At 51.9% G+C, this 21,403-nt stretch overlaps 1 protein-coding gene across 2 annotated transcripts; it reads right to left on the bottom strand.

Moving 5' to 3' along the window:
- Positions 1–5,697: 5,697 nt before the first annotated feature.
- Positions 5,698–20,324, bottom strand: CBX6 (chromobox 6). 2 transcript variants are annotated; one of them, XM_055711710.1, is made up of 5 exons: positions 20,233–20,324; positions 20,037–20,080; positions 19,799–19,864; positions 19,539–19,605; positions 5,698–11,573 (listed from the first exon to the last, which is right to left on the bottom strand). In XM_055711710.1, the coding sequence occupies exons 1-5, from the start codon at positions 20,299–20,301 to the stop codon at positions 10,656–10,658; spliced, it is 1,164 nt and encodes a 387-aa protein (XP_055567685.1). In that variant the 5' UTR covers positions 20,302–20,324; the 3' UTR covers positions 5,698–10,655. The 2 variants fall into 2 exon arrangements, with proteins under 2 accessions (XP_055567685.1, XP_055567684.1); XM_055711709.1 differs by having other exon boundaries at positions 5,698–11,627.
- Between the last annotated feature and the right edge of the window lie 1,079 nt (positions 20,325–21,403).

Raw genomic sequence — 21,403 nt, forward strand, 5'->3', positions numbered from 1 at the left:
CCCAAAATCCTCACCTTGGAGCCAGCAAGAGTCCTTCCCTGACTTGGTGCTAGGTGGCTACAGGGAGGACAGGAGGAAGTTGGATGGGGTGGTTTAAGGAAGAGAGAGATATGAAGGGAACCATGAGAGAGAAAATGGAGGTGGGCATGGACCGGGGCAAGAAAGGCAGATGTGGAGAAAGATCAGTGACAGGCATCACGCTGTGGGGGTGAGGCCAGTCAACACTGCAGGCAGGTGAGTGCTTGGTGTGCAGGGATGTGGGTGCAGATGCAGGTGCAGGATGCAAGGAAAATGGAAGCCTGCACCCCGTGGAACAAAGGGAGGCCACCTGCCTCCAACCTGCCCCTTCCTAGCGGTGGCAGGGGATTGCACCCCCGCTGCATCACCCCCTGCCTGCAGCATGCTCACCCCTGTGAGCCAGGCAGGAATGGATTGGAAATGAACCCATGTGGGTGCTGGAGCAGCCTACCCTACCCCATAGCCTGCAGATCAGGGTGGGATAGGGTGTTCTTCCAGGGTGTGATAGGGTGTTCTTCACCTGCAACCTTGTGACAAAAATGCCATATGCTTCCATGAGGCTCTTCAGGTCCCAGGCTGGGGGAAGTGACACTGTGCTAGGAAATTCACACTGGCTCAGCCATCCAGATTTTATTGCCAGAGGCTCCAGGATATTGGTGGCAAGGTTTATCCCTCTGGCTGATGCCACTGTGGCAGCGCGCAGGGTGGGTGAGCCCCTCTACACCAGCCCTGACCCACTCGCCTAAGCTGGGAGGTGGAAGAGTTGGGTGCTGCAACAGGGCAGGGCTGACCACTCCTGGGGTCCTGACCTCTCCCTCGGCAGGGACCACAACTTCTTCCCGGAGACAAAGAAGTGGCAAAAATAGATGTTCGCAGGGGGTGATGACTCAGACTGGTGAGTAGCCAGAGCAGCTTCCCTGTCCCATGAATAATGATTCAAAGATGCTCAGTGGGCAGCTGGCTCCACATGGATGCAGTGATGCCGAAACCGTGCCCTCCTGCAGGTGGTGGGGTGAGGGCAGGTGACGGGGGGGCTTTGGGGAACCCTGTTTTGAACAGGATTAGTGACAGAAACTGGTTTTAGCAAAAACTCATGGATTCAGCCCAGAGGGACAGGCAGCAAGCAATTAAGGATTTTCTTCCATCTACTTAACACCCAGACAGTGCCTCGGGCTGGCAAGGTGGGCCAAGGATCTGCCCTGCCCTGCTGTGGCTCCCAAGCGAGAGAGACATTTGGGATGGGCTGCTGGCACAAGGGGAAGGACACCCCCTGCTCTGAGCCAAGTGCTCCCCATCCGACCCTCCCTGTGGGAGCAAGGCAGCCAGCCCCTTGCCAGCCAGGAGGAAAGCCTGGCCCATTCATGATGCTCAAGCCAGCAGGGTGGTGGGAGTGAGGAAAGGGAAGAGCCTTTTCCCAGGGGAGGGTAACCTGGGGCCTCTGGGGTGGGGGATTACCCCCAGGATTATTGCCCAGCCCAGGTGCACACCCAGAGCCACCCTAATGGGGCAAAAGGGCTCCTTTGCAGCTGCCACCCCATGGACCCAGCTCCACCTTCTCCTTAGACTAGGGACCCTGAGTCCATTTCACTTGGGGATCCACAGACTCCACATAGCATGGAAATCCTGGTTTATTTCCAGGTCTCTAGGCCCTGCAGATGCAGCTTGTGTCACCTCACCCTGCTTGTGCAGGACCTCTTAGGATGTGTCCAGTGAAGGCTGGCATCTGCCTCTCCCACCTTCCTCCAGCTCCAGAAAGCATGGGTCAGAGGTGGCTTCACTTGCTGTACTCAGATCCAGCCAAAAGCTCACCGGCTTCTGAGGAAACCCAGGGCACAGGGCAAGAGTGCTGGCCTCGCTGGTGTTTCAGCACAGCAGATCCAAGGTGAGCCTGACGGCACAACGCCAGTAGCGTTAACGCCTTGGCTGTGCTCAGCTTCAGTGGGCAGTGTTCCCTGCTCCAGGCCAGCCAAGAGATGCCACTGCTGGAGAGGGCTCTCTTGTGGCTTTCTAGGCCTCCGACACTAGGGAGGCATCTCAAAGCATGTGCAGCCTTGGCTAGTGAAGCAGCAACCCTTCCCGGGAACACCCAGATCACCCTGCAGGAGGAGGGCAGCCCTGAGGGTGTTTTGGTCAGAGCCAGCTTGATGGTGACACCCGAAGTACTGACCTCCTGCTCTTCTCCCCCACCTGACTGAAGAACCCTTTCACCCAAAACCCATTCGCTTTCCCCACCACATATCACACCAACAGCCCTTTCCCACCAGAAATGTTGCTGTAACCTTTCTATACAGTTTCTATGGGCTAGAGGCTAACGGAGTCTATCTGGGGCTTTGATTACACACATTAAGAGTATTTTTCACCATATTTCTTAGATTAGTATGTTATAAAGTGCACTTAGGCACACATTTTGGAGCTGAGAAAAGCCCAATGCATTTTTCAGCCACCAAGTGCTAGGTTGTGCCTAGATCTAATTTCATTTTTAAAAGAAAAGGATGTGGGAGACCCAGGGGAGGTTCTCCAGAGCACACTGGAGGAACATGCTCAGTTCCACTTGCTATATATGCAAGCACTCTGACTTCAGTGCTACACAAGTCTCCCTCTTCCTTTGTCAGAGCTTCTGTGTCCAGAAAGTTCTGAAGACCCAAAGCAGAACCAACACAGGTGCATGAGAAGGTACTAAGTGTGTTTGTACTTGACTGCTGGCTTAGAGCAGGTGTTTCAGCATCCCTGCTGTCAGCTCCACAGGTCACTCACACCGAGAGCAGGTCACAGCCCACCCAAGGAAGAGAAGACAACAGGTTTTGGAATGTAACAATTTATTGGGGTTAATTTTTTTTTTTATTATTTTTAACTCCCCATTTCTGGCATTGATACAATATTCAAGAGCAGCAGAAAGAACAAAATGTACAAGAATACAAGAGTAATTAGCACAACCCCCACCCCCAAACCTGGAGCAAACCATTTTCTTGTGGGAAGCACCAGGGGAAAGGGCGATTCAATCACCCCTCCAGTGGCTATGCCTCCCACCCATCCGCTCTAGACAGAGTTTAGCCAGCTGGGAACTGGATTAAAAAAACAAAACAAAAAACTGAACAAACACTATATTTAAAATGAAAATTGCAAGACAAAAAAAAATATAGATATACAATTCATCCGTGCACAATCCTTAAATGCATTTTTTTCAAAATAAAAAAATTACAAGATACATATTTAGGTTTATTTTAAATAAAAAAAAAAAAATTACCACCTTCACTCTGTATGCCAAGTAAGGGGAAATAGACACAGATGGGTTGCACCAGAACCATGAGCACTCTAGAGTTAGGTCTGACCTTCTCTAGGAGAAAGGATAAGGCTCTGATGCTGCCAAAACTCAAGCACAGGCAGGATCTGAAGCACTCAAGTACCACAGAGCTCAGTGGGGTAACTCGCCTGCTCTAAGTTCAGTATTTGCAGGAATCTGCAGGATTTAAGCCTAAGCTTGGCACTGGGGAAGGTGAAAGGAAGGAACAGATGAGGCAGGCCCCCGTCCTCCACCACCAGCGGACAACTTTCTATCCAAAAGGAAAACAAATGAGAGAAAAAATATCCCAAAATAGAGTCTCCTCTATTCTTAAGGAGTGTACAAGGCTTAATGGCAGGGGAGACAAGAAGAGGAGGGGAGGACAGCACACCAAGTTTATCAGCTTGGGGGAGGCACAGGCACGACAACTTTTCTCCTAAAAAAAGTCATCACAATTTTTTTTTTGTTCTGTCTAAGAACTTGACCTAAGACTACGTCCCCCTTTGCAGGTGGGGAGCTGGAAGCAGCAGGCTCCCTCCAACACAGCTAACGAACCACCTACATGCTGCCCTGCCCAGAGGGAACCCATCGGCACCCCTGGATAGCGGGGCGCAGCCAGGGAGCTGCTCAGGAGCACAGAAGAGCCCACTAGTCCTACAAGACCCCAAAGTCCCACAAAGTGCTTTGACACACCCAGCCACACTCCTTCGGCTTAGTGCAAGCTTTAAGTGCTCAGCTGAACAAAGTCAAGAACCAGCCCTGCAATGGCAATTAACCCTTCAGCTGCTTGTCCTGGCCCTTCGTCCCTGCCAGGTGTACTTTCTGAGTCGCTGCTGGAGCTGGCATCACCATGTCCGCATCTAGCGGCCCTTCTGCCGCCTTACTGCTTCCCTATGCAGCAGCACGCTGCTTGCTGCCCACCTCCCAGCTCCGCTCAGCCCGGGCGCAGAGGGCATCCCCACCGGTCCACCCCCCAGCACCATCTCTGCCTGTGCTCTTGGATGGACACCTGGAGGGAGAGGGCTCAAAGCACAGCCTTCACCTGAGGTGGAGTGACTCTCACCCCAGGGACTGTGCTTTTGGACCGTCCTGGAGACGTTTTGTTTACCACCACAGAGAAGCTTGAAGGGACAGAAGAACTGCCAGAGGCAGCCCACCACCACAGGAAGGGCACGCTGCCTAAACCTCCCTTTATTCCAAGAAGGAGAAATTTTTCCCAGAAGGAAAGGAAGAAAGAAGAGCTCAGGGCCTTGTGATATCCATACAAATGAGGCAGGTGGGACAACAGGGTACCTCAGATGCAGAACACATGCAAAGCTGCTGGTGCCGAGGCTGCTGACCCTGCACAGAGAAGGGTGCAAACCCCACTACTAGCCACATTAGCCTGACACAGGGCACATCAAAAGGAGAGAAGTAGAGAACGGAAGGGCAAAGATGAGGATGGAGATAAGACTCCAACATCTCCCACCTACACCCTCAAAAAGAAACTACACACATTGCACTCTGGGGAAGGACCTAAAAAATAGAAGAAAAAATAAAGCCACTTATTTGCTCAACCCCAAAGCATTGATGAAACGAAGGTACCTCCTGGTGTTACCTAGGGAAGGAAGCATGGAGAGGGGGATTTCTAAAGCGATACTCGGCACTCCTCTGGCTCCATGCAAATGTCGTGGGAGTCAGGCTGCCAGCACCCTCAGCAGGATGGTCCCCTCCACCCCCCACCCCCTTCACACAAGGGAGACTGAGGCACGGGGCAGCAACACAACTGGCACAAAGGCCATGGCAAACCAAGAAGGAACAGAACCCAAGAGGCACCAAATCCCTGGCCCCAAATTAATCTTCTACAGCACACTGCCTTCAGAGCAGAGTTCAGGAAGGCTACACACAAGGTGGTGGGTGAGACAGGGGGGAAAAGGGGAGGGGAAAAGGTTTGTTTCATATTTATATATAAAAAGTAAATAAGATCCCAGCTCTTGCACGATTATTGGGCGATTGAAAAATGCAGCAAAAGCAAGCGACATTGGAGTAAAAGGATGCGCCAGGCAAGGAGGAAAAGGTCTTGTCAGAAAGTGGGGAAGGAGGCAAGAGGAAAAAAAGCACTTAGCTAGACACGCACTCCAGGTTTGTTACACCTCCGAGGGAAGAAGGACCTGCTCTCCCAAGCAGCCCCACTCATGCCACAACCTGGGGTAGGCAGAAGCACGGGGGTCTTGGAGCACCATCCTTCAGCATGGCAGCCTCTTTCTGCCAGGAGGTCCCCAGGAAGGTGATCATCCCCGAACACTAGGAGCTGCCAAAACCTCCTCTACAAAGAGGGGCTGGGAAAGGGACTGAAATCCCTAGGAAGACTCAGCTCAGAGACAGCTCCCACCTGGTTAAAAGCAGGATTGTGGGTGGGGTTGGTTGTGTTTTTTTTTTTTTCTTTTTCTTTTGTTTATTTCATAAAAATCTCCCTGGGAACTTCAGTAAGGGGAGATGCAGAGAAAAGCTCTCTTTCCTTTTTGAAAACAGAAATTAAGCAGTGGCTTACCACAGCTGAGCCTGCTTACCACGCTATTTCTCTGTTTTCCATGCCAAAAGGAGCTTGCATCTCATTAGCTTCACACCCCCCCAGTCCCACTCTGCTCACCGAGGAGAAAAAGAGAGCACAAGAGAGGAGGCTGCCACTCCAAGCTGAAGGCCGTGGGAAGCACTGACAGAGCTCGATGGGCAGAGAGAGAAGAAGTTCCCAAGAGCAGCCCAGGCTATGGGAGGCATTGAGACATCTGTCACCTGCCACTGCAAAGCCAAGGGCACCAGAGAAGTCCAGACAGGAAAAGCTGTCCTAGCGTCCCCTGCCTGCCACCTTCTGTTCAGACACCAACATCTGGTGGCTTCCCTCTTCCCTGCAGTCACTCCCATGCACCAGATGAATGCCCAGCGGAGACATCTTGGATGGGGAAGCAAGCACACAAGAGCTGCCTCCTTGCTTTGAAGAAATGTTTGAGCAACTCTTCCCTGCCACGCTGCAGGAAGCTGGAATAGAAGGCAGCAGCCCTACTCAGGCCTGTTGGGGTGTTCCTCTCCCTCCCCCCCACCCCAAAACCTCCAGCAGTTGCTGGCCTTGAGGAGGGGGTACACATTGCTCAGCACAACCTTCACAGCACACAAGGCAGTTCTCCCACCTGCCTCTGAAGATCCGGCTACCGCCAGGATGGCAGACTGCATACAGATGGGACTCTGTTCTCTGTCCTGATGTGGTGAATCTTATATGGAAAAATGCCACCCCCCACCTGTTGCTGGAAGAAGCTAAGAGACCCTACAGAGGGGAGGCATGTCTGCTTCCCAGGAGATAAGCCCACCACGTTTAATCCTGCTTGGATATGGGGGAGGGAAAAGAGAAGAGACAGTGACTTGGCAGGAAAGGTACACACCAACCCCAAACCTTAGCAGCTTGCTGTGCATGCAAAGTTAAGTCAACTGTTTTCATGTGGGTGGCCTGATCCACATTCTAGCAGAACATGACCAGCCATTTCTGAGGGCCACTCGGCCAAAAAACCACTTAAGAGACTCCACCTTAGCTCACAGGAGAGGTATGGGAGGGAAGGGAACTCACTCCAACACTTGGGAGGCAAGGACGGGAAGGGTTTGTAGACAGGGTTCCTCCAACATGCAACTTGCCTTTTCAGCTCAGAGATCGCTGCTTAGTCCCAGAATGCCTTTGCCTCCAGTTCAACCAAGCCAAACAACATCCCAGACACACATGCTTCGATACTACAAAATACTCTTTTCTCTAAGGACCATCTAATACCACTAGTTTGTGCAATCACTGCATTTATTATTCATTTTTAAACTCTCTCTCGCTCTCTCCCTGTAGAAATTTTTTTTAAACTTTTCTTTTTTTATGCAAAACTAATCATTTCACTTTTTCCACTCCATCATAAAATCTCCTCTAAAAACACGACAACAAGAGAACAAACATGGCACAGACACAGAGAATATTTCCCTGTTTTTTGTTTTGTTTTTTTTTCTTTTTTCTAGGAGTTACAGGGAAGGGAAGGGGATACTTTCAAATAAACTCCTCCCTCAATCCCACGCCCTTTTCAAAGGGCATGGGTGGATCTTCTTTCCCATCTCCATTAAGAAGCAAGGGCAAAAAATTCAGAAGGAGGAGTGTAACCCACGTGAATACGAAGGTAGGTTAGTCAGCCTCAAGCGGCTCATCCACCTGAGGGGACTTGAGGCTGCTGCTGCATTCAAGTTAGCAAACCTCTAACTCAAAACAGCACAGGATCCTCAATTTGGATCCAAGAGGTTCAGGGTTTGGTTCCCACCTGGTGACCCACCCAGGGAGAGATTTGTCACACAAGCAGTTGAGCTGTGTCTGCAAGCCGGATCATACTCCTTTCTTCCTCCACAAAGTTCTACTGCATGAGTTCCTCTGCTGCAACAAGTCCCCTCATCTCCTCACCACAGAAAGAAGGTCCTCATGGAGTATCCCTACAATGACCCACTGTTTTGCTCTTCACAGACAGTCCCCTTGCTTGTCACTCTGGAGAAAGGCAAAACCCCTTCGATTAAACAATTCCTGCCCCCTGCCCCCAAAGAACACCATACAAGAGACACTGGGGAAAAGAATTCTGCCAAGCAAACACATCTTGGCCAAAACACATCAAGAGTTTCCTATTAAAGTTCCCTTTTATCTCCCACTTAAACGCATCATTATTTTTTTTTTGCAGAACCTCGACACCACAAAACAAAACACATCGCCACATACACACCAAACAGTAACTTAACAACCTAAAGTGACTGGCCAGTTTGCATTCACCCCACAAAAGCTCCTCTTATCTCACAGCCACAGAATAGTTCTTGTTGAGAAGGGGGGGCAGGGGTGGAAGAAGACAATCTCCTCACTATTTCCCTAAGAAAGAGCTGTTCCCTATGCCTACAAACTGCTCACCTTTGAAGCTGCAGTCAAATGGATAGGCTATGCTAAAATAAGGGATCCCCGGGTGTGCCAGGCACAGGAAAGATGCCAAAAAAAAAAAAAAAAAAAAAAAAAGAGACACGAAAAATACAGGCAAGTATCAATATAGACACACACAAGTCCAACAAGTTATAGGAAGCCTTAGCCTGGTGAATGGATCAGGGAAGTCTCTTTCTCCCTGCCCCTAGCTTCAGCTGTTAATGCAACTGCATCCCCAAGGAGTCCACTAAGGTCTTTAACCAAGGAAAGAAAGAGGTGTACAAAGGGTGGTGCTAACAGCACCTGGAATCCCCCTCGAACTGTCTGCACAGACACTCCACCACAACTAGTGCGAATTCGCAGTGCCCCACGGCTCTGAATGCCACCCACTGTGAGGCAAGACTTTTAGGGAGGGTAGCAGATTTTATTACACCAACCCAGGCACTGGAGGCAGGGAAAAGACAAGCTCTGGGCACAGAAGCCCTAATTAAGGTCAGAAGCTGGTCTATTCCTCCACCACCCCAATGACGCCTCTTGGGCAGACAAATATTACCTCTCTCCCACAAACCGCCTCCCTTCTACCCTCAGACCACTGCAACCACAAAATCACTACTCCACGTGAGAGCACTCCTTGGAGCTGGAAGCTCCTGAGCACCCTCATGCAGAAGCACCAGAGGGGCTGATTCCACTCATGTTCTCCCACACAGGGCAGGTCTGCAAGTAGGTATGCCCTGATACGGGGAATTTTTTCCACCCTTTTCACCTCTGCAGCATGTTATGTAGAAGTGACACCCCTTTGCCCCATCCTGAATACCAGGGACAGGGCTGAGAGGGTGAGGCTCTCCCACAGATTGATCAGCACCTCTTTTCCTTGCCCCTACAGGCTGGGTCCTGTGCAAGTAGGGGGAGAAGGGAGAGCAAAGGAATGGCATCTCACTGGGAAGCTTAGGACCCACACAGAAACAGAGCAAGCCAGAAGCGGCATGCAAAAGAGAGCTTATTTTGCATGTGAACAAGAGTGGTCAGGGAAAGAGGGAGCAACAGCAAGCGTAGCCTTGCTTGCTCCTACTTGCTAGGGGCAAAGAGAAGGAATTTCTGTATCAGCTCACAGGAGCTCTGGGGGAAGAGATCCAGCGTACATGCATACGATGTGAGAGAGACAGTTATTTCTTATTAGCACCTTTGGTTGACAGTTGTAAGGGCTGTTTCAGATGATGAAAAGACAGAGGGGAACCCTCTTCTAGGCCATCAACCACAGGGAAGGAGAGCAGGAAAGACAAAAGGAAGCAAGAAGAGCAAATGACCCACCTTAGCATCCCTCCCTCCCTCCTTCTGAGGGAGTGGGGGGAAGCAAACGGGATCAGGGAAGCTTACACGCAGGGCATGAGACCAGCCTCACCCGGCTGGGGCAGCAACACGCTGTCAGCGTATCTTCCCCCAAATTAAAGGATGGACACACAGCCCACTTCCACTTCCACCACAGAAAGGGCAGGGAAGGGCATTTCATGCCCTCACCCTCAAGCAAGTGCAATTGATGAACACCAGGAGGAAGATCTGGGCCAGAAGCAGATTCCCCTTTTCTTTCCTTCCCCCTGCAGAGCTGAACAAGTTGGAAGATGCAGGGGAAGAGGAGGGACCAGGACACCTGAAAGCGCCCATACAACTGCCAAGGTAGCACCAATAGTCAAAGGAAAGGGGAAGCCAATATAGGGCGTATGCTGCATGGGGCACCCCACACCACCCCAGCTTTGTCTCAAGCACACGTTACCTGCCCCTCTCCCCCTTGCTCTAGGGGCATCTGGATCTGCAGCTGCCATGAGGACAGCAGAGGACAGGGCAGATCCAGGCCAAGAAGGGGAGGGATGACAGGATCGGAGTCATGGCAAGGGGGAAACACAAGAATGGAAGAGACTGCATGCACATTGTGGGAGAAGGCTTGGAGGATGTGGGCGAGGGCTTCAATCCTCTTACATGCTCCCCTCAAGGGTCTGGAGCTCCTCTTCAGTTTTCATCAAAGACAGAAGGGGGAGGAGGAGGAAGAGCACCTTCCCCACCACCCCCACAGGCACACAGACACGCTCACCCATCCCTCATTCCCAAAGGCTCCGCCGCCTGTTGGACAACACCACATTCAAGGACAACCAACCACTGCCCAGCCCCACCACAACCCTCCCAGCCTCCTCCCAGTAGCAGCGACACCCAGGAACGGTGGGTGCCCCCACTCCCCTCCACTGACACACTCCAGCCTCTAGGCAAGCAGGAGTGGGCAGAGGGAAAGGAGGAGGAAGAGTGGCAGTGAGGGCAAGAGGGACAGCCAAGGGGAGAAGGAGAGAACTAAGGACAGCCATTCGCACCATGACTTCTCGCAGGTAGAGCTCCCCCCACACCCCTGGAGCAGGGGGACCCAGCTGCTCACTTGCTGCTTCCTCCACCGCCACCTGCCGCCACCTTCTCAAAATCCTCCGCATTGCAGAACTCCTTGATGGTGACAGTGAGAAGGTTGCTGGTGACATCTGTGACCACCACGTTAGAGCAAGGGGACATCTCAGGACGCCAGTCGCCAGCCTCCTGCTCCGGGTCAGAAGAGGAGAGCGACAAGGAGGGCGTCTGCCCTCCACTGCACCCTCCTGGGGGAGAGCGCTTGCTGGTGGCAGCTGACTCTGGTGGGATCGAGAGGTCGAGGACCTCTGACTCACGCCAGTCGGGGATGGCTGGGCTGAGGGTCTCAGGAAGCAGCTTTGGAGGTGAATCATCTGGGTCAGAAGAGGAGTGGGGGGCAGGTGATGGGCACCCAGAGGAACTGGAACTGGGGGCATCATAGGGGGTGGAGCCCATAATGAGCCCACAGGAGGCTGCCTGGGAGCCTTCAGCCTCCCCTTTGCCCTCCAGAGAGGGGGCAGGTGCAGCGGACGGCTTATTGTAGAGTGAAAAGGCGCCGAACTTCATGTGGCGGATCTGGGTGCGGAGAACGCTTTCGCTGAACTTTTTGCTCTTGCCAATGACACGATTTCGGGACGGGATCTTGGGCCGAGCAAGGCCCCCGGCCCCATTGGCTGGCTTCCCACCTTTGTCAATGACTTTGAGGTTGAGGATGATGCGACTGCGCTTTGGCTCGCGGGGTTTCACCTTACGATTGATGATGCGGACGGTCTCCGAGAAGGGTGAGACGGGAGGACGGATGCCAGCCCCACCACCCACACTCCCGCTGTTCTGGGGGTCTGGACGGGGCAGGGGGCGCCGGGACATGCGGTGGCATCGCCGGATGTCTTTCTTGAGCCGATGCACTGCAGCACTGGAGTGGAGCTTGGGAGAGGAGGTGCTAGAACCAGGCTTGACAGAAAAGTGTACATCCCCAATGTGGAGGGCCTCCGCTTGGGCCCGAGCCTGCGGTGGTGGGGAGAGAGAAAAAAAACAGGGTCAGAGAGGCAGCCTAGACGCAGCCATATCTTAAGTCAGGCATTGCTCACCTCAGGACAAGTGCTTACCAGCAATGCTGTGTCACATTTATACCCACATTAATGACAAGCACACGTACACGTGATATACTACTGATAGCTATGGCACAGCCCCCATACGAGCACAGGGCACTGTCTATGTCCTTTTTGGGCAGCTAATTACTCCCAAGGCTGTGGCCCTGCTGACAGGTGCTTTCCCCAGGAGGAAACTGCCACCCTCCAGCCATCTTCCAGGGTTACAGTTAATGGCTTCCAAGGCCCACCTCAGTCATCATTATCAGCCGAAGCGCACAACCCTCCACCGTTGGCCAACCAAGCATCCTCCTAGGTACTGGGGCTGTTAGTGTTGGGTTAGCATCCAAAATTACATACTAGTCCCCAGACAGGGGACTGCATCAGGTCCTCTACAAAATGAGAGCAAGACAAAGCAGACAGGAAGAGTAATGCATCCAGTTTGCTCTTCCCCTCCCGCAACCAGACTCAACTGCTCTGGAAAGCATGGTAGAAGGGGGTCTTAAGGAGCACAAATGGAGGTGGGTGAGGGTGGTCTAATGGAACTTTCTTAGCTAAACACAAGAAATGTGGAGATTTGAAGCTTAATTTTAACTAAAAACCACAAGCAAGTTGTTTATCCTTACTCTGCTGTGGAAGCAAGGTCCAGTGTTTAAAGCCAGAGACTAAGTCAGCTGGAATTCAAGTTTAGCTGCATCTCCAAAGAAGAGACTGCCTTGTCCTTTTGAACACCACGCTTGTTTGAAACCTACTACTGGAACACAGCAGAAACAGCACTGGTTCAACTGCTTGGTGCCAGCCCTGCCCGAGAACCAGGGCAGAGGAACAAGAGTTTTAAACTCTTCTGGTGCTTGGAGATAGTGCCAAAACCTGTCCTGGTTCATGCACCAGGAACAGGAGCATTTTCTGGCAGCAGGAACAACAGTTTCATTGGTAAGTTGAGGCAGTCTGACCTGAAGACTCTATGGGCACAAAACCCTAGTGTATTCTTAAATAATACCTTGTCAGAGGAAGCTGCTCGTAGAGCACAGCCTCTCACCTGCACCCTACTCCCTGCCCAAACAAACCCCCGTCCTTATTCCTTCCTCAGCAGTGGTTTACAGGCACAAGTCACCCAGGCCTGGAGGCGACAGGCGAGCCCCTCTGCCGGCCCATCTAGTGAGCAGCTTCCCCCACCTGCTGGGCACAACAAGAACTGCAGGGCTAGAAGACGGCTGCTTTTCCTCCCCAACTTTTCCATCCCGTGTTGCCCCCTAGTACACGCCAAGATCGGGATGGCTTCTTGCCAGCTAAGAGCTTAAGCATTCCAACACCATCTCCTTTGTCACCCTGCAGGCTGCGCCTCCTACCAGAGAAACGCCTGAGGAAAAAAAGTGTGCGTGTAAAGGCAGGGATCTAACATATCTAAGCGAGGGGCCCAGGCCAGCTCTTGCACAATAAGCTCAACCCCCTGGCTCTACATCCCCAGAGTTTTGCTGTTACCCAGTGCCCCTCTTCTCCCACAGAGATCCCCATGGGAACCGCAGAAGATCCTGAACTAGCACAGAACAGAGACGTGAAGACATTTCATTCCTCTCTGGCTAATGCCAGATGATCGTGCTGCTCTTCAGTACTACTGGTACACTGGCTTTAAAAGGACCGCAAAAACGAAGCCTCCTTCCCTGGCTGTATGTGGAAAGATAGACCAAAAGCTCATCTGAACCAGGGAATCTAGACTTTGTATTAGCCAACTGACAAAGAAACACAGATGACTAACACGACTGCCAAGGCAAGCACAGCCACTCCGCACACTAAGCCTGGGCTGTACAGGGCTGTTTCACCTAGCTATAGGGAAGTGTCCCCAGCAAAGACAAACCCCAACATGTCACGCTGCAGCAGGAAGCATCCCAGTGTCCAGCTAGTTTCTCATTGCTCAGCCTCACATGTTACTCCATGCCTCAGACTGTTCAGAAAATGGTTACATACAGTTTCTGTCCCAGGCATCCTACGGGCTGGAGCACACCAGCAGCACCACACAAACTCCCTGCACCATGTATCAACTCTCCCCATCCCAATGAAGCACTACTTCGAGACCCGCCTGCAGACCCTGCCAGGAGACCACAAGCACAGACAGATGCACATCTAGGGCTGCGCTTGCTCCCTCTCTTCACAGGTCCCTCTGAAGCAGATGGCAAGACACCAGGACAAGCTACAGTTTGTTTTCTGCCATTACATACTAGCACAGCCTGGATTAATGACTTTATTATTCCTTTCCCTCCCCTGCCCCATCATAGCCAGCCTTCCCAGCATTGCTGCTCTTGTGCTTTGGGCTTCCTGCCAATTTACCGCTGCTCAGCTGAGAGCAAACTGCAACACTACGTCCCGTTCCAAAACGCAGGACAGGGAAGCCAGGCAGAGGGTACAGACAGATGTGCAGTAAAAATCCTTGATCCACAGCTTCAGCAGAGAGACACAGGCATCCTTCAGGGCCTCTCCTGCTGCCAACACTGCACATTCTAGATTAATTCCCTACCCTGTAATCATGCCTCAGAGTGAGGAGTTCTGCCCCTCCCGTGCCACACTGCTCAGATCACCCATGAGAAAGAAGGCAGCCTCCCCCAAGCCTGGGGGAAGCAGTCACAAACATCCACAGTTGCCTTATACACCCCAAAGTTCCTCAGCAAAGCTTCCCATCAACGACATTAAAAGAAAAGCAATAGTGCTGGGATGGTCACTGCCTGGCCACTTCCATAATCCTGCTGATTTTACTTTCTCAGCCTATGCACATGAATTGGCTCCTGTCCCTTTTTGACAGACACCTGTCTTGGTTTTGTGCTTATACAGCAGCTAGCACAGAGCTCTGGTCCACGGCTAGGGCTTCTCCGGTATGCCAGATACTGGGTCTCCTTCACTTGCTACATGTCTGCATTTCCAGTCACATCTGGGGCACTTCCTCAAGGCTGAAGATGTTTCAGCTCTCTGCATTTACTAAATTGCAGTTTCAGTAGTCTCCAGGTAGACAAGCAGCATTGATCTCCTTGGCCAGATTATTAAAATAGAGGGTAAGCTGGGAGCCAACAGTCCTCCCCTGGTACTACACTGCTATCCCCAGTGACAGTCTTCAATGCAAGTTCCGAAGAGCAATATGCAAAATATTCAGCTTACTTTGAGCTTGTTTTTCCAGGTAAGGTTTCAAGAAAAACAGTATCAGGTGCTTTATCTAAGGCCAGCCCCCAAAGCCCTCTCACTTGCAAAGCTCAGTATTCCTACTACAGGATCAGGTTTACTCAGGCATCAACTATACAAACTCAAGTCTCTTCCCTGCAAAGGACAGCACATTTCCTGGGCTCTCCTTCTCCTGCTTCCAACTTCACACCAAGTAACTTGCCACCTCTGGTTTGGAGAAGACTCTGTGTTCAGTTTTATCCGTTAGAAATGCACATCTCCCTGCTACGGATCCGTTATTTAACCACACTCATGAGCCGTATAAGGTCTTTGAAAAACAAACCCATTTAGTCCTTTCAGCTGCATCACCACAGTTTGCTACTTAACTCAGAAGTTTTCCAAATGGAAACCACCTCTCTGGATTTTGCTGTTTTCACCTGCAAGATTTGCTCACTGCTAAAGAGGTACTCAGCATGTATACAAAGTAATTCACCCTGCTTACAGCTCAGCCTACATCAGGTTGCAGCTTCTGGAGGCTTGCTGCAGTGCTCTGTCACGAGAACAAGCCAATTGCTTCCCTTCCCCCTCTTCCCTTTTGGGATATGTATCACCTTTATTTAGCTTGTACAGCTCTCCCTCACTGCCCATGGGAACAAGTATATCTCCCCTGTTCCCTACTATTTCTGAATAACTGTCCCTTGAGGCCCAGCAAGCATATTTGTTCATTCATTCCCTTAACGCACTGAGGCACACAAGCACGTACACGGACACGTGCTTAGAAAAGCCTCTCTTACCTGATTTGTATCAAAATCTCCGCAATCCGGAAGAAAAAAAAAAAAAAAAAGACAAAAAAAGGACCTTGTAGGGCTACGAATTTCTACTTAATTATTTCAAAATCAAGTAATTTCCAGTAGTGCTGCTGCACCATAGTAGTGCTACTCTCTCATAAATTACTGGCTCTGCTTCGCTTTTTATTCTCCACCTGCATTCCCACAGTCCTTAGTCCAAACAGCATTCGCAAGAGCTCTTCTTTCCCCTTTTTGGCTGCCATTCTGCCTTTTTATCACCCTCTTTCTTCTGCGGTCTTCCAAGTGACAAGGCAACAGCAAGCCAGTTCATAGCACAGTTCTCCCAAGCAACACTGCCATAAACTAGTTTCCCTACTGGATGGGGAACAGTCTGTTTTCAAACCGCTCAGGGATAATTTATGAACGGGGAGGACATCAAAAGAAACCCAACTCCAACTTTAGAGTTCAAGGAAGGGCAAAATGACAGAGCACCATGCTGCTCACCCCCTTCTCCCCCTCTGCTTCCTGCTGCCCCCCTGGTTCTCCTTTACCTCTTTCTTCCCACTAACCTTCTCCAACCTTTTCACCTTAGTATTTACAGCCACCCTGACCAGGGGGTCTTTGCTAGCCACCCACTGAGCTTGCAGACCAGGCTCTGTCTCTTAATAGCACTTGCTAGACTTTATTAGATTAGTTGGCGAGTTTTGCATTCCACACAGCGGAGTGCTGCGAGAAAAGCAAAATAAAAAGAGCAAACGGTGCAGGGGAAAGAGGAAGATCACTATAGCAAACGCTAGGTCTCTGTCTAACAGCTGAAGGGCCTGTCCTCGAGGATGACTCCTGCCAGACACTTAAGTGGCAAGGTAAGAGCCTTATGTACAGCGCTGCCCATTTCAGACCAAGGACTCTGCTTCCTGAACACTCAGCACAAAGCTTGCAGCATACCAGCAGCCTCCCAAGAATTACAACCTCCCGCCAAGCTTGATCTCAGCTGTGGGAAAGTTTGCCCCTAGTATGCAGAGGATAAAGACCCGTTTCCTGCCCAAAACTTTTCAGTTGAAGTTTGCAGGGGTCACTTTCAATACCGGCCATCTTGATAGCAATATTACAAAGCCCAGACTGTAATTTCCCTTTGTGGTCTGATCGAAAGGGCAAGTGTTAGACAGCTCTCAGCTACAGCAGCCTGGCTTATAAAGGCAGCAGGTGGCCGAAGATGCAGCTTTTCAAAGCTTTTCCAAAGGCGTGGGCCACTAACCTGCTGGAATGCTTTCTGCAAATCCCCCTGGGTGCCTATCTGCAGCTTTTCAGAACTAATCCCAGGATAAACGTAGCCCCAGCTGCAAACTGGAACACCCACACAAGCCAGGGGACTGAGCGGTGTATCAGAACACTTATTTCGATGCCTTACTGGAGACTCTGAAACCTAAGTTTAAGCACTGATACACAAGAAAAATCCCAGCAAGCCACCAAGTCAAGGGCAGACTAGTCTACCAAAGCAGTCCTAGGCCAGACTCCTGCTTAAACATCGTTGCATCCAGGCCTAATCTGTTCAGTTAACAGATCAAAAAGAATATTGTTCTAACTGCCAACTCCAAAGACTCCCTCTGGGATGCAAGAATCAAATTTCTTCCCTGCTGCTGAAATTCTCACTGGCAAGAGATTCTGCAGCTGAAAGAACTGAAAACATCGTTAGCGATGCACAAGGCAGAACTATATCCCACCCCTCCCGCAGCAGCACCAGTGCTGCAGGTCTAGCAGAGGTCAAATGCACGTCTTTAGCAGGTCAGAAAAAAAATGACAGAGATGCACACAACACAAACTATCATGCTGGTCTCTGTCATGTTTCTAGTCACAGTTGCACTGCTAGTGGTTTGCCTGAACAGAGCTCAAACAAGTTCAGATAGGGCTAGCTGAGATAGAGTTACTTCTTGCTGCCTAGCCTGGGGTGTTATTTTTAGGGTAGGATTCGAAGTCACAGAAAAATGGCAAGTCGGAGCACTAACAGTTTCACCAGCTCCGTTTCCCAGAGCAGCAAACCAAGCAGCAGTGGTAGCACTCTGCCCTGCCAGCCTCTCCCACAATGTGGCACCAGCTTTCAGGAGAGCCCATTTCACTCCCTATCGCGATTCACCTTCTACAACATACCAAGCCAGCTCTGCAAACCCACAGGTTTTCAGCAGCATTTGAGAAGCTGGCAGAAGGAAGATGCGCCACAGAAATGTGTCAGGGATGTGATTCAAAGGATGCTGTTGAATTACTCAGGTTCCAAGTTGGGGGGGGGGGGGGGGGGTTAAAGGGCAAGGGGAGAAGTGAAGGAATGAATGGGCTTTATTTTTGAGTTTGGGGGTTGGTTTTGTTTTTTTAAGCAAGTGAAAAATTTGCAATGGATTTTGCCATGTCACATTGCAAATCAAAAAGACACCAATTACACACAGTAACATTAAAAGCACAGCACAAACACTTATTTACCACTCTGAAAAATGTCAGGTGTTACAAATACCAGTATTTTTCAATTCAAGCAGAGAACTATTTTAAGCTGGTGGTTTCCCTTTAAGCGTTCCCCTGCATTGTTGGAAACCTAAACACAAGGGTTTCATTTAATGCATGACTGCCAGAAAGAGAAAAACCAACTAGTCTAGTTTCCCTGAATAAAGTGTAAGAGGTAGTACATATCAGTTATGTTTGTAGTTCTCAGTCTGCAGATACAGAAAACTGTTAGCAGAAAAACAAGCAACGAGGGAGGACAGTTCCATCGCAAGGCCTTTCCGAGGATTACCACAGGCCCCTGGGTTCTACTTGGGGCATCAGAATACGCCTGTTCCTGCATTTCATCTGTGTGCTTCTTTATGTCCTTTTAAAGCAGAGGTGACACCCTGACCCTCACCACTCTTTCCAGTGCTCATACAGTTAAAGTGCTGCGCTAACTTGAGTAAAGCTCCTACCACTGTCAGGCAAAGGAAAGTATTAACCTGTTTCACAGATGGGGAAACATGCACAAAGGCTAAATAACTTGCCCAAAGCCATAGGATGACTTAGTGATAGTGATGCCTTACCACAGGGTCTGCCCTGGCTGTTCCAGGGCTTTATACCAGATCAAGACCGGGGAAGCTGTGAACTCACTCATTTGTCTTAATCACACAAAAGTATGCTGTTTCTACAAGGTACCAGATTTCTTAATTAAAAGAAGAAAGCAAAAAACCAGGGTGGGGGGTGGGGTGTGTGTGCATGTGGTGTGTGCACTAGGGACTACCTTCGTCGTTCTTCACTGTGAGCAAGGAGAGATGCTACAACACCTTGCAGAGCCACTGGGTCTATCAGAGGGGAACTAGAAACTTTGGCTGCTATCCTACGCAGTGGTGAAACACTCTCCCCACCCCCCAAAAAAGAAGTGCAAAACAAGCCTGCAGTTTACAGATCAAAACATGAACCCTTCGTGAAACTCCTGTAGAGCACCTACATCCTGAAACACAACCGGAGGAGCACAAGCGGCCCCGGGATTCCCAGCACAGCTGCCCGATTGCTCAGCAGGCTGCTAAGTTGCAGGGTACAGGCTGGATGGAATGACTGCTGAAGGAAGAAGGAGCAGGGCTGGCTAGCTCTCCACTGCGGCAGCAGAAGGCCGTAAAGAGAGAGGATCTTGGAAAGAGACTGCAGCCTCACCGTGCACATCCGTGCGTACCGACCGTCCTGCTGGGGCACCCGTCGCATGCACACACGCTTTCCCCTCGCATGCTCCTGCGTCCCTGCCCCCCACCCACTTTCCTGTCGGGCTGTCCCAGTGTTTGCAGAGTAGGCGGCAGGCACAAGTCATTTGAAAGCCCAGTCCTTCCAAAGGCATGCACCAGCGAGGTTTGAGAGACATTTGGCTAGGCCTAAGTTCTTTAAATAAGAGTTACCTTCAGGAGAAAAGTTTTAGGCTTAGGTCCTCTCTTCTTGGGCCCATACAGCTCACGCTCTCGTTCCCTTTAGGGAGTCAAATTTGTGGAGATGTTAAAACTTTTCCCAAAGGGCGAAACACAAGCATACAAGTTTAAAAAAAAATATTAGAAAATAAAAAATAAATAAAGAAGAGCCTGGATGCCCTTTCCCGCTCACCCCCTCCCCACGCCAGGCCCGCCGCCACCCCCCCAGCCCAGGGTGCGTGGCGAACACTCACTTCTGCTCGAAGGCGGCGATGAGGCGGGAGTCCAGGATGTTCTCCTCAGGCTCCCAGGTGCTGTACCTGCCGGGCGCGGCGGCGGGAGAGACAACCAAGGCGTCAGAGCCCAGAGCCCCCCACAGCCGCCCGCACGGACCACACACCCCGCCCCGTCCCATCCCGTGCCCACAAACCCCGCGGCCCCGGGGGCGGCCCCCACCGGGGGCGCGGCCCCCCCGCGGCGGGATGCACTCACTTGATGGCCCAGCCTTTCCATTTCACCAGGTACTCGATGCGCCCCTGCAACACACGGGAGAGGGGGGGTGGGGGGTGAGGCGGGGGCCCGGCGGGCCGGCGAGCGGCGCGGCCAGAGTGCGGCAGCGAGAACCGGGGGGGAGCCGGGGGGCGGTCCCGCGGCCGCCCCCCCACCCCCGCGCCGGTCGGCCCCTCACCTTTCGGATGCGCCGCTTGATGATGGACTCGGCGGCGAAGACGCGCTCCCCCACTGCAGACAGCTCCATCTTGCTCCTCGGCGGCGGCGCCCACAGCCCATAATAATCCCGCCCGCCCGCCCGCGCCGCCCCGCCCCGCCCCCTGCCACCCGCCCCGCCCTCCTCGTGCCGCCGCCGGCTCGCGCACGCCCGCGCGCCCCCTCCCGCCGCGGCCGCGCGTGACCCTCCCCCCACCCGTGTGTGGGCGGGGGGGCGGTTGCTAAGGGAAGGGGGTCGCGCGCAGGCGCCGGCCCTTAAAGAGGCCGCCCGGCGGGGGGTGCGAGGGCGGCGGCGCGGCCCCGGCCCCTTCCGAGGGGTCCTGTGGGCAGCGCCGGGCGGCCCCCGGGCACGGCGGTGGTGCCGCGCTGCCTCTCGGCCGCCTCAGCCCCTTCCCGCCCGAGCGGGGCCTGTATTTCACTTAAAACAATGGCGGCAGCGGGGCCGCGCAGCCTCCGCTCCTCCCGCACACGCAGATGCACCGTCTCCCCGCACCGTCCGCCTCCAGCCAGCGGGGTGGCGCCGGGGGGTACGCGGGGAAGCAGGCAGCCTTGAAGTACCTACTGAGGCAAAAACCAGCGGTAAAGGTGACTAAATCCTTTTTTCCTTTTTTTTTTCCCTTTTGGCTGGCACTTTTATGTGCCCTCATTTTTTGAGCCAGTATAAGGTACCGCAAGGTAAATGGGCCAAGCATGCTACGTAAACCTTTAAAAAAATGAAATAGAAAAATGTTAAGTCACTTAGAGGAATTCCCTGCCCTGAGCATTACTTGCAAAATCCTATTTAATTCGCAGCGTGCTTTACACTCTCTTCTAGGTGCTAAAAAGACAAAGAAAAAAAAGCCTCAGTCAAAAATCATTCGCTGATTCAAAATGGAAGCTCGCAGCCCTGCAGCTGCCTTCGTGTGGAGCTCAGGGTCCCTCATTGCCTGGAGATACCACCTGGCACAGCAGAACAGCATACTCTCCTGCTTTAGCTCCATTTTAGGGTGAGGAGGGGGTGCATTCCAGAATGGTACCCTCTGGAAAAAGGGGGAGCTGTGATGAGGGTTGTAGGCAATGGCCAACTTGCTTTTGCTGCTCTTTCTCAGCCCACCTTGACTGCACCAGCCACCTGCAGGGCACTGGCATCCCTC

The sequence above is a fragment of the Falco cherrug genome, chromosome 5, assembly GCF_023634085.1.
Source record: "Falco cherrug isolate bFalChe1 chromosome 5, bFalChe1.pri, whole genome shotgun sequence".
NCBI lineage: Eukaryota > Metazoa > Chordata > Aves > Falconiformes > Falconidae > Falco > Falco cherrug.

Excerpts from the sequence above, each read along its gene's own strand:
- CBX6 (XM_055711709.1), bottom strand. The coding sequence starts at position 20,301 with ATGGAGCTGTCTGCAGTGGGGGAGCGCGTCTTCGCCGCCGAGTCCATC. Across the intron at positions 19,865-20,036 it reads TGGAAAGGCTGGGCCATCAA|GTACAGCACCTGGGAGCCTG; the intron begins GTGAGTGCATCC and ends CGCGCCCGGCAG. Across the intron at positions 11,628-19,538 it reads CTAAAACTTTTCTCCTGAAG|GCTCGGGCCCAAGCGGAGGC; the intron begins GTAACTCTTATT and ends CCACCACCGCAG.